General features: G+C 25.6%; 1 protein-coding gene and 2 long non-coding RNA genes across 3 annotated transcripts; all 3 read right to left on the reverse strand.

Annotated features, from left to right (window-relative positions):
• Nucleotides 1–343: 343 nt before the first annotated feature.
• On the reverse strand, nt 344–758 carry LOC131646514 (uncharacterized). The gene is made up of 3 exons (XR_009297505.1): nt 658–758; nt 479–570; nt 344–390 (listed from the first exon to the last, which is right to left on the reverse strand). It is a non-coding gene; the product is annotated as an uncharacterized LOC131646514 (long non-coding RNA).
• A 224-nt stretch (nt 759–982) lies between these two features.
• On the reverse strand, nt 983–2749 carry LOC131649654 (uncharacterized). Its single transcript, XM_058919406.1, has 6 exons — nt 2744–2749; nt 2270–2671; nt 2042–2151; nt 1773–1915; nt 1310–1422; nt 983–1189 (listed from the first exon to the last, which is right to left on the reverse strand). The coding sequence occupies exons 1-6, from the start codon at nt 2747–2749 to the stop codon at nt 983–985; spliced, it is 981 nt and encodes a 326-aa protein (XP_058775389.1).
• A 1276-nt stretch (nt 2750–4025) lies between these two features.
• On the reverse strand, nt 4026–5394 carry LOC131646515 (uncharacterized). The gene is made up of 3 exons (XR_009297506.1): nt 5331–5394; nt 4256–4296; nt 4026–4093 (listed from the first exon to the last, which is right to left on the reverse strand). It is a non-coding gene; the product is annotated as an uncharacterized LOC131646515 (long non-coding RNA).
• Nucleotides 5395–12428: the final 7034 nt, after the last annotated feature.

The raw sequence follows: 12428 nt of genomic DNA on the forward strand, positions 1-12428 counted from the left end.
ACATAAAAAAACATGGGAATTTTTATTTTATTTTATAATTACCAATGATAATGGGATATTATATATCAAAGACATGTTTTTTATATCCGATGTTCCATAATTAAATTTATTTTAATAGATTTGTATAATGATGTATTGAGAAACAGCTAAATAATATCACAAGCAAGCATATAAAGTAGTCTAAATTGTATACACCCACTCTAAAAGAATTTAACACACTTGTATAAGCAATTTAGAAAAAATCAAAATAAAGGAAATTAAAGCAAATCAAAATTAAATACGAAAACACAATAGTTTTACAAATATCTTGAAATAGTTTTTGAAGTTCAACAACTTTTCTCAAAGCTAACTATTCTCCTCTGCTGCATATTTCTCTTCACACTTTTGGATCTAAAATATACACAACAAAAACTATTGTCAAACAATATTTTTTTTAGAAAATTTACACCCTGTGTTATCATATCATGTTTCTACTTACCACCAGATGCAGTTCTTTTTTTAGTTCCAGAAACTGATGCTTTTCCAATGTCATCCTTTTTCTTTTTCTTATCAGTTTTCTTCTTTGAACCACTGCATCAATTGTACATAGTTAACAAGAAAATCAACTTCTAGTAAGTTGTAAAAATTAGCTTATATCCATGTATTTTTGGATTATACCTTGCACTTGATGTCGACATAATATCCTCACGTTTTGCCATATTACGTAAAGTCTCCAATTGGGTCATATATTCTATGGTATCATTAGTTTTGTACCGAATCTGCATCCAAATAATTGTTAAATAAACTACTTGGTTAGCTCTATTAGTATATGAAGATCAAAGATGTGTTTAGTCTCTGACACTAACATATAATGATTATAATAAATTATGTTATTTTTTCAAATTTTTATCGATATCAAACATGTCATCAATATATGTATTGCATGGTGTGAGTGTCTATATCCATGATGTTAGGAGTATAACCAATATTTAAAATAATAGTTTTATAAGCTAGAAGTTAAAGAAGAACATACTATGAGCTTGTTCTTTTCAGGACAATAACCTATAACAGTTCCAAGTAATCTGATTCCATTAAGTTCTTTGCAGATATATAGTCCTCTAAATTGATAAGGCTCATAAGGTTCTTCTTCAGTTGCATTTTTTCGCTTAGCATGCCAAGGTATGCGCTTTTTTTCTGGTTCTTTTTTGGTCTGTCAAAAAATATATAAATCTTTTAATAAAAATTCAAACAAATATATACTAGTTTTATTTTAAAGCGAAACTGATAATTAAAATATACTAATTTAAATCAAGAGGAAGAAATGACATACAAATTTGCGAGTAGATTTGGAATTTTCATTCTTTTTTCTCTTATTATTCTCCTTTGGTGGCAGGGTTACTTCAGTTTGTTCAATGTTGATAGCTTTGTTTAAAGAAGAAATACCTTTAAGAATAAAAAAAATAAAATTAAAAATTAATAAAACTGAATATACATCGTATAAATTTAAGAATTCACACTAATGGTAACATAAAAAAATTATCCAAAATTGTCACATAAGTCTAAAATGTGTATTTACACTAATGATACATATTGTTATTATACTTTATATATTATTAAAAAATAAATCTTGTCTCCTCTAATGGTCAAACAAATATATATGTTTTAACATACGAGTGTTTTTATTTAAGTATATATTTTTGAAATCATGAAAGGTTTCTTAAAAGAAATTTTATTATGCTATTTGTCCTATAAAATATTTTAAAGGTTCATATTGAATTAAATTTTTCTCTTACTTGAAAATTTTCCTTTCTTACTTGAGCTTTTTTCCTGTATTATCGAATTATCGTCCATCTTCCACTTCGAAGTGACTTCTTCTCCAAGTCCAGCTTCTTCCATTTCTTCTATTTCAGTTTCAATTCTTTTATGTAAACTATTTCTATAATCATAAACATTTCATCACAAATTAATATAGATATTGATAAAGATTTCAAAATTATAATTACGAATAAATATATAGACATTCAATATCAAAAAAGGTATTTGCTTATATATTTTACCATACCTTGATGGTTCTACTAGTTGAACTTCATATATCTTATCCTTTTCTACCAAATGACTTAAAACCTCATTATAATTCAAATACTCCATACGGCTATCATTTTTATACATAACCTAAATATCCAAATAATTAATGTTAATAAATAATGATATTATAGAAAAATCAACATTTTGTAGAAGTTTTAAAAATATTTTAAAGAATTATAATTTATCAAGGTTAAAGAGATCATACTTCAAATAATTCGAGGGAAGTCATGTAAGTAGTAACAGTCCCAAGAGATTTAACTCCTTCAAATTCTTTGTAGATATCACACCCTATAATTTTTCTTTGATTTATCAGAGTTTTCTCTTTTTCAGCAATGTCATACTCATTTATATTGACTTCTTCTGAATTCTTCTCTTCTTCAACGATGTCATATTCATTTGTGTTGATTTTTAAATTATTCTTCTCTTCAGCAACTTCATACTTATTTGGACTGACTTTTTTAAAATTATTCTCTTTTTCAGTGATGACATACTTGTTAGAATTAACATCCTTTAAATTATTCTCTTCCCCAATGATGTCATACTCTATTGGATTGACTTCTTTTGAATTCTTCTCTTCTTCCACAATATCATACTCATTTAAGTTGACCTTTTTTTGAATTATGTGCAAAGAAAACAGAAAAAATGAATGATATAAGTCATTCTATTAAAAATTTCTTGCAAGCATATTAAACTTGTGTATAGTTTAGGCCTAACCTCCATTTCACCAACAATGTCATTTGTTTTTTCACTTGAATTAATGTTTTGAACAATTCCAGCTGAAGTAGAGCCATCTTCTTCTATAATTTATATGAAATTTAAAAATTAGTAGAATGCAATATATATATATATATATATATATATATATATATATATATATATATATATATATATATATATATATATATATATATATATATATATATATATATATATATATATATATATATATATATATATATATATATATATATATATATATATACAACAATGACATATTTGTGTATATACATAGATACTGAGAGTAAACTTTTGAACCAATGATAACTATAACCTAATTCATGCAATTTGAAGGAGATAATAGTGTTTCTAATAAAGAAGTGATTTTTTTTTAATAAAACAATCAATATCAAATAAACTAGCAAACTAGTCTATTCTCCATTTAAATAATTAAATTGACTAGTTATGTCTAGTTTTTAAAATATTTGAATATTTTTGTTATATTATAAAATTCACAATCATAATAAAAAGTTTCTTACTTGAACTATTTTTCATCCAACTTGAAATCTTTCTGCTAGTCTTTTCTGAAGGTGTTGGCCCACTAGGTGTAGCCAATTCCATTTTACTTTCATTAGACTTCCCTAAATTACTGCAACAGTTTTTGTCATATTATTAATATAAATTAATTTAATTTTAAACATAAATAAAAAATTTAAAATGTAACATACACTAATAAATAAATTAAAAGGCATTTAAATCAAACAATAAATCATAAATTAACTCAACACTATATATTAACATACCACCCAATGAAGCAGAACTAGAAAGAAAAATAAAAAATTTTAAAAATTTGAGCAAATCAAAAATATAACTTTTACCATAAAACAAATATATATATATATATATATATATATATATATATATATATATATATATATATATATATATATATATATATATATATATTTTTTAATCAATAATATTTATCATATATATTCATACTGTTTTTAATAAAGTAGTTTGTGTTTATAGATTTTTTCAATAAAGGTTAATTTTTTCTTTTTAGACCAATTTAAATATAATTGATATATTAATAAAGATCATTTTATTTTAGATTTTTAAATTATTTAAACCCATGATAATTAATTTTGCATATAGTTTGAGTTGAAATCTAAGTGACAACATTTCTACATGGAAATAAAAACTCATTTGCCACTGATTTTTATATACATATTTAACTATACCTTGGCGGTGCTTCTTGTATAGGATTGTCATTTAGACGAGTGTCATTTATATGGAATCTATTTAAATTCTGTGTGGCAAGAAAAAATAAAAATGATAAGATTTATTAAATTTATTATAATTAAACTAAAAATAAAAATATATAACGTTCAATTCAATTATTTATCTAATAGTATTTAGTTTTTATCAGAAGCATGCAAATATATAATATTTTTCCATATCTAGAGTTAACCTCAATTATGTTAATGGCAACTCCTTCATCAGAAGATCCACCTTCAACAACAACAAAAAATCAAGTTAGAAAATGATAGAATACCAAATAATAAGAAGTTAAGGAATCAAAAAATTACAACACTACATAATGCTTTGGTGAATGATTCTAGTTTGATTAACTAAAGTTATAAGTTTATCTCTTAAACACAAACCGAGTTTTATTGTTTATGATTTATTATCTCTTTGTCACATTTTTAGATATCTCTCTTCACTTTTTGTTGTTGTTGAAATTATCCAATAAATCTTTTAATTTAACAAGATTTTGGTGGTATGATTTTTTTTTGTTTTGAAATCAACAAATATATTAATATGCTCCAACCCTTCGAAATTACACCACAGAAAAACCAAACAAGAAAATTACAGACCGATTGAAACCTAACTTAAGTAAAACAATGGGTTATTGCTAAACTCAAAGAAAGTTATAATTGGAATGAGTAATTTTCCCGATATACGACCACCTCCACACAAGAGCCTTACAACTCCAAACCACATCCCTCGAAACTCAATTTCGATCACTTACTATTACAATTGATTTCTCTACTTTGCCTGTCACAGGATAAAATCAAATCAAATTAAATTAAAATTTTAATTTAATTTATAGTATAAATCGTTACGGTTTAACCAAACACAAGAATCATATCAACAAATATTAATTACTCATTTAATTACTCCCTTTAGTATCGTTTTAGAAGAATTTTGTTCTCCTATTTAAGTGTCGTTTTATAATTTAATATTATAATTTGTCAATTATACTCTTATTTTCTCAATAACTCCATCTCACATTTTTCAATTAGTTATTAGAAAAAGAGAGTGTATGATTGAATTTATTTGAAAAAAGAAATATAAATAAGGGTATAATAGGAAAAATAATTCTAATAATCCAATATCTTTATTGAAGAATTTTATGCTAAAATGACACCTAAAAAGGAGTGATTATATTTTTATAAGAAGTAATGAAACTCATAAATTATATATCGATTAAAAGTATCCGAATCAAAATAAATATTACATACGAATGAAACAAAATTATTTACCTTCAATGGTGAAGTTTTGAGCATTAACATTGTCCCCCATTTTGAAGTGGTGTTTTTCAAATCCCTAAGCAAATTTCATACAAAAATCACAAAAATCAAATTGATTATTTTGATGGTTAGAAGATCAAGAAGCTAGCCAAACAATAAATTCTATAAAACTTAATCAAGAGAAACATGTTATTAAAATTTAATCATGCAAAACCTCTTCATACCTTTAATAATTAAGAAAGAAGATTTACCCTCACAATATGAATCTCTAAGAAAAATTATTTGTAATCCTAATTTTCATAATTTTATGAGTTTTATTGATTTTAGATAATATGTTATGCCTCTAAAATGTTCCCTAATAAAATTTGTATGATAGGTATTTGTAATCTTTTATGAACACCTTAATAATTAGAATATATTCTTTAAGATAAAAGAGATTGATAAGATATGATATAGATAAAGTAAACATTTATGTTAAATTGTTTTTTGAAGTAAGTTTTTCAACCATAGTCTCCCATAATTCAATCATGTCTAGAGTGCAAGAAAAAATTAATGTGCTTTGTCTTTTCGTGACACACTTGATGATTAACTAGATGAAAGACATTTGGATATCGCAATGTATTCTCACACATTTTTAGGTAATTCTTATCTCTTAGACCATACCTTTCAAGTATATGACTTATTTCACCTCTTCAACAAGAGAACTCTAATTTGCTTGTGTCGTAGACAATACCATAATGGATTTTTGATTTTCTTTTCTATATATGTCCTAAATAATATAAACACAACATTGATATGGATTTTCTAGCCTCTATATTTCTAACATAATATGCATATACATATCCCTCCAAATTTTCTTCTTATTGAGATATTCTTGTGTATTTCAAATATTTCTTTCAATAATCTATTCAAGTATCTCAAAAATTACTTTAAAACTTTCCAATGCACATGACCTGAAAATTCCATAAATAAAAACACTAATCTAATCCGATGTGTTAAGCCTGACCTGCTACAAACCATGTTATACATGATGCTTCCAATTCCACTTTCATAAGGAGAATTCTCCATTTTTACTTCTCATTCTCATATTGAAAATATCGCATGATAGAAAAATTCGTGTAATGATCCAAATGAGTGTTAACGATTTTGGCGTCACTCATCCTGAAATGCTTCACCACTTTCTTCAAATATGCATTGGGATAAGAACATTTCCCCATTTTCCTAATTTTTCACTATATACATTCCAATAACTTCATCTCAAATTCACCATAAAGTTTCTTATTGAACACGTCAATCTCATTATTTCTACAACTTTCAATCAATATATCGTCCACATATTAAACTAGATATAGAATGGGGTTCTCATCTTCTTCTTCTAAATGTAAAGATAACTACCATATTTGCATCTCACATAATTATTTTTCAGAGGAAATTCATCAAATTACCGATACTATTTTTTGAGGAATTTGTTTCATTTCATACAAGTATTTCTTGAAAAGACACACCTTATACTTATCCTTGACAAAATCCTTAGATTGTTCTATATATATTGTCTCTACAACATCTCCATGTAAGAAAATAATATTCACATCCATCTGCTTTAACTTAAGATAGTTCTGATTCATGATATCCTTAAGAACTCTTATGGAACAATGCTTTATCATTCTTCAATTGTATCGTAGTTCTTTAATTTTTGGAAAACCATTCTTATTCTTGATGATCCATTTTCTTTCAAATACCCTTTGGTTCTTAGGTATTTTGAAAAGTTTTCAAGTATGACTGTTCTTAAATGAATGAATTTCTCCATTTAATTACTTCAACCATTTATTACTTTCTTTAATATAAAAATTTTCCTCAAAGCTCTTCAATTTTGAGACTTGAGAATTTTCAATTTTAGATGATAAGTAAGGTCAACATATCCATATATCTTTAGTGAAACAATATCCATTCTTGCCCCATCTCTAGCCAACTAATAGTTAAGATCCACTGTAGGTTGACTTCTTCTAACTTTAGGAGTCGGAATGCATCCTCCTTATCATCTCTAGTGACACTTGTGGAAGGATCTACCTTAAGCCAAGTATTCTCCACCCTAATTTATGATTATATATTTTCCAAGTCTTTTCATTTAATCCCCGTTCAAGTTTCATCAAAAGAGTTCACATTCACTAACACAAACATAGTGGATTTTAGAATCACACCACATCACAATAGACTATGTAGTGGCCACACTAATTATTTTAGGGAGAATTGAAAATATATGAGCTATATTAAGTAATAAATATAATATTTGATCTTAATAAAAATAAATTCACGTAGTAAAAAATGCACTACATCACAACCATCGCACACTTAGTGATGTAGTGACCGTAATAGTTATTTAACATGATGTTAATGTAAAAAATATTCACATGATAAATAACAACTAAATATCTGCAAGACATTATAGGTAGTTGGAATTAAAAGTTATTAGACCTAAGAAAATATTTATTTAGTAATCTAATTATTATGATTAATTATATCATAAATTATTTTACAAAAAATTATAAGAATTTAATCCTAATAAGAATGTCAAATTGATCATTTTAATTTATCTCTCAAATAATATAAATTAACTTAAAGAAAACATCACCTTTAATAAATTACATGAATCAAAATGCTCATACCTTAACAATATTATGACCTCTTAATGTTGTTGGCTCCAACACTTTTGGATTAAAGTGTCTTGATGCTCCATCACACATTCTAGCAAACACAACCTTTTCTTGTTCATCATTAATTTTTGAATGGACACTCTCTAAAGTCTGAATAAAAATAAATAAAAAATATATTAATTTATTTATGTTATTTGAATTAATTATACAAAATATGAAAAATATAGAATAATTAATTAATGAATCTATAGTACTTAGGCTTCCTCAAGAACATTCAAGCACATTAAATATATGAATTGCTTTAGTCTTTACCTCTAATTTTTTAAGAGTCTTTGAAGTAAAATTTTTGACAACTTCAGCTGAAGAAGAACCATCTTTAACTATAAATAAAATCAATTTGAGAATTTAATATAATGAAATTTACATAGGATAAAATACATTCATGCATATAATCATTAATTAAGAATACACTTATACACCTATAACTCAAAATAGTGTAATAAAAGGTTGTCTTACTTGGAGCAGGTGTCTTTGTAAATGTAACCATTGGCATTTCAGTATGTTTCTCTGAATCACTCCTACAATTATACACAATTGAGAAAAAAATAATACTGATGTAAATAAAATATTAAAAAAAAGTAAAAAATACACTTATGAATAAATTAAAAGAAATTGTACTTTTTCACATTAAATATAGAAAAACAAGCTAAACAATATTGACTTAGGTATGTCGAAAGCGTATGGATACCTATTTAAATGGGTTAACTTAGCTAAGTAAGCTGAAGCTAACCACTACCCCCCACCCACACACACAAATGAACGAATATGCTAATGAATAAAAAATAATAATAAACCACAATAATAAGAAATAGAATAAAAGAGAAAAAGTAAGGACAAAACTTACATGCTGTGCCTTGAATACTGTCTTTGTTGTTTTCGTATAAATACATGACATGTGTATTTTAACTTCCATGTTAATAGAAAAACAAATTAATTTGATTATTTTCATGAGAATGTGTTCCACTTGGTTTTTTATAATTGGACAACACTAAAAACAACACCTATGAAACTGTTTGTAAGTTTTGTCCAAAAAGTAATACTCACTATGTAGAAAAAAGAAAAAAAATAAAGTTATTTAAATTGATCCGACGACCAAACTCGCGTCATCTTTTATCAATCTTTTTTTAGTGGGATAAATATAATAATCTAATTTAAATGGTCATGTAAAAAACTTAAATTCATCCTGCATAAAATAACGATTTAAATTAGATTATTTTATTTTATCATTATTTTAAAAACTTATTATACCTTGGTGCAGACACTTGACTAAATTTTTCATTTGGCATAACTTCATTTTTATTCTGTACAAAGAAATCATACAAAAATATTAGATTTCTTAAGAGTAATTTTGATTCTTTATAATAAATAAGAAAAATAAAATTCTACAACATTAAATTAGTAAATATATAGTATTTAAATGCATTAAAATGCATCATAATTGTGTATAGTTTTGTCCTAACCTCTATTTTTTTCCCAACACTTGAAGTATTGTTATTGACAATTTCAAGTGCAGAAGAACCGCCTTCATCTATAAATGAAAATGAAAATAACTTCAGAAATTAATAAAATGAAATTTATATAGTATAAATACATGTGTATATATTATGTACATACATATATATAACTTTTATGTATGTCTTAAATTAAGTTTAAAAAATGTATAACTTCAAGTATAATTCCAAATACCAAGTTTGTGGATACTTATGAAGTCCAGACTCTGACACGCACACGGGATACGACACGGACAAGAGGACACCTCTAATGTAAAAAAACATAGGACACAGATACGTTTGTATGTATTTTATATATTAACATAATAATATAATTTATGAGCACAATTTATAAAGTGTTTAAAATGAGAACTACAATTTATGAATATTTAAACTTAGTACTCTCAATTAAGCAAAAACTCATTTAAATTGAGTACTTTCAATTATAAAAGAAAAAGAATCACTATAGGAAGAGAAAGAGAGAAATACGGGCGGTGGGACAATAATGGAATACTAGATTGCGGCGAAACGACATGCGATAAAGATGAAAATAAACAAAGATTAAAAAAAATAGAGAAGATAAAAAAAACAAGGAATACAAGTTATTTTTATAGTAAGCAAATGGAATATGAAAGGTAAAAAATATTTTTTATTTTTTAAAATTATGAGAATTTGAGTAGTTAATTTGTCCGTTATTTAAAATAGTGTGTCGTATCTGTGTCTGTTGTATTTTAATTTTTTTCTCATTGGACACTTCAAAAAAGTGTCTGATACGTGTCATACATGTGTCGGTGTCCGATACATGTCCGGTGCGGAGACACGCCTTCTGATTGGTGCGTTAGAGCTTCATAGGTGGATACTATAGGCCGAAAAATCAAAGAAATTTCACTTACTTGAACTATTTTGATTCTTTTTTGTAATAACTCTTCTCCTCCTTATTAGATTGGATGTCTCTTTAGGCGTAGAAATCTCTTCCATTTTCTTTTCGATAGTATTCTCTAAACTCTTGCTATAATCATACACATTTTAGCACAAATTAATATATAGCATGTCTAGTGTCTAATATATATCACTATCAAACACTTACACAACATTGATACATATAATTAAGTTTATCTTCTTTTTTTTAATTAGTATCAATGTCAATGTGTCTATTTCGAGTCATTATGTAAATGCTTTATTATAGTAAATAGTCCTTAGTATAATGAAAGTTTTTTTTGCTTATATAGTTTATTGTTATACCTTGCTAGTGATACATGTTGAACCATAGGTTGTTGTACTTTTTGAATCACAGGTTTCTCTTCCTTTCTTACCATATGAGTAAAAATTTCATCTATTTTCAAATACTCCATTTTCCTAGTCTCTCGGTACATAACCTAAATATCCAAAAGATTGAGGTTAATGAGCAAGTTGTTTAATAATGAAATGAGAGAAAAATCTACATTTTATAAACTAAATAATATTCACAATGTGTATCATAATTCATACTTGAAATATTTTTCCATAGGCCATGTAGGAAATAACAGTCCCACGAGTTTTAGTTCCATCAAGTAGCTCCTTCATGATTTCGGCACCAATTAATGTCTCAGGATCTAGCTCGACATTCTTATCTTCAACATTGTTATTTGGTGAGACTATGTTTGTATCCTATGCATAGAAATTATTAAAAATTGTTACATGCAATCTTATTTTATTTTAACAAAGATGAATGTGTAAGTGTATAACTTTCAATTTAATTATTGAACTAATCGTACTTATAATTTTTCATCAAAAACTTATAAGTATATCATGTTTATATACATAGTTAAGCTTAACCTCAGTTTTGTCATCTGTGCTCGTTGAAAGAAGGTTATTGACAACTCCCTTTGAAAAAGAGCCACCTTTAACAAAAAGTGATAATCAAATTCAAAAGGTATAAATAAAAAAATTGAAAAATAAAAAACATTCAACACAACTTAATGCACTATACGAGCTATATGTTTTCTTCCTATTTACATGACAAAAGTTGTGTCAAGCGGAATGCACCAGTCTACCAATGAAATGATGATCTTGTATAATTGATTAATTTCAATATTTTGATTGATGTCTCTACTTTAATTATTATTCTCCCAAGATAAACTCAAATCAAATGATAACAATATGAATTTAAGTTATTACACACATATTTATAGTTTTATCGAACCTGAGAATCATATCAACAAATGAAAACTATAAAGATAAAAAATAATTGAATCCATAAATTAGATCTAAATGGATTAAAATTGTACTATTCAAGCATAAATATTACATGTATCAAGAGATAACGAATGATTTACCTCCAATATCGAAGTTTTGAGATTTCTCGATTTTGTCCATTTTGAAATGAAGCTCTTCGAAACCCTAAACAAATTTCATTAAAAAATGATGACAATCAAAATTGATTGATTGAATAGTTAGAAGATTAAGAAGCTAACAAAATAAGAACTCTATAAAAAATAATCGAGAGAAATTTTTTATTAGAAATAAATCAAGAACTATCTTTTCACACCCTTAACTATTAAGAAAGAAAATTCATCGTTTCAGAGTAAAGCTTTGAGAAGAAATATTTTTAACCTAATTGATAGTATTTTATATGTGTGTCGTTGACTTTGGTTACCTACGTATGTCTCGAGAATGTTCGCTAAATAAAATTTAAAAATTCACACATATATGTTATCCTAATAATTCATTGCCATATATATCATTAATTTATTTGATTTAAAATTTAATAAATTCATATACTTTTTTAATATTATTATTTATGATAATTTTGTAAATGTGACGACCAAAACCATATATATATCTATTAAATTAATTTGCAAAGAACTCATTTAATCGTCGGAATATAATAGAGAATATGATAAATAAAAATGTAATAAAATAATTATAAA

The sequence above is a fragment of the Vicia villosa genome, linkage group LG2 (assembly GCF_029867415.1).
Source record: "Vicia villosa cultivar HV-30 ecotype Madison, WI linkage group LG2, Vvil1.0, whole genome shotgun sequence".
Taxonomy (NCBI): domain Eukaryota; kingdom Viridiplantae; phylum Streptophyta; class Magnoliopsida; order Fabales; family Fabaceae; genus Vicia; species Vicia villosa.

What these genes read in the sequence shown, in the direction of transcription:
- LOC131649654 (XM_058919406.1), bottom strand. An exon ending in CTTCCCTCGAATTATTTGAA is followed by an intron (nt 2,152 to 2,269) that starts GTATGATCTCTT and finishes TTGGATATTTAG; the next exon opens with GTTATGTATAAAAATGATAG. An exon ending in CCAAATCTACTCGCAAATTT is followed by an intron (nt 1,190 to 1,309) that starts GTATGTCATTTC and finishes ATTTTTTGACAG; the next exon opens with ACCAAAAAAGAACCAGAAAA.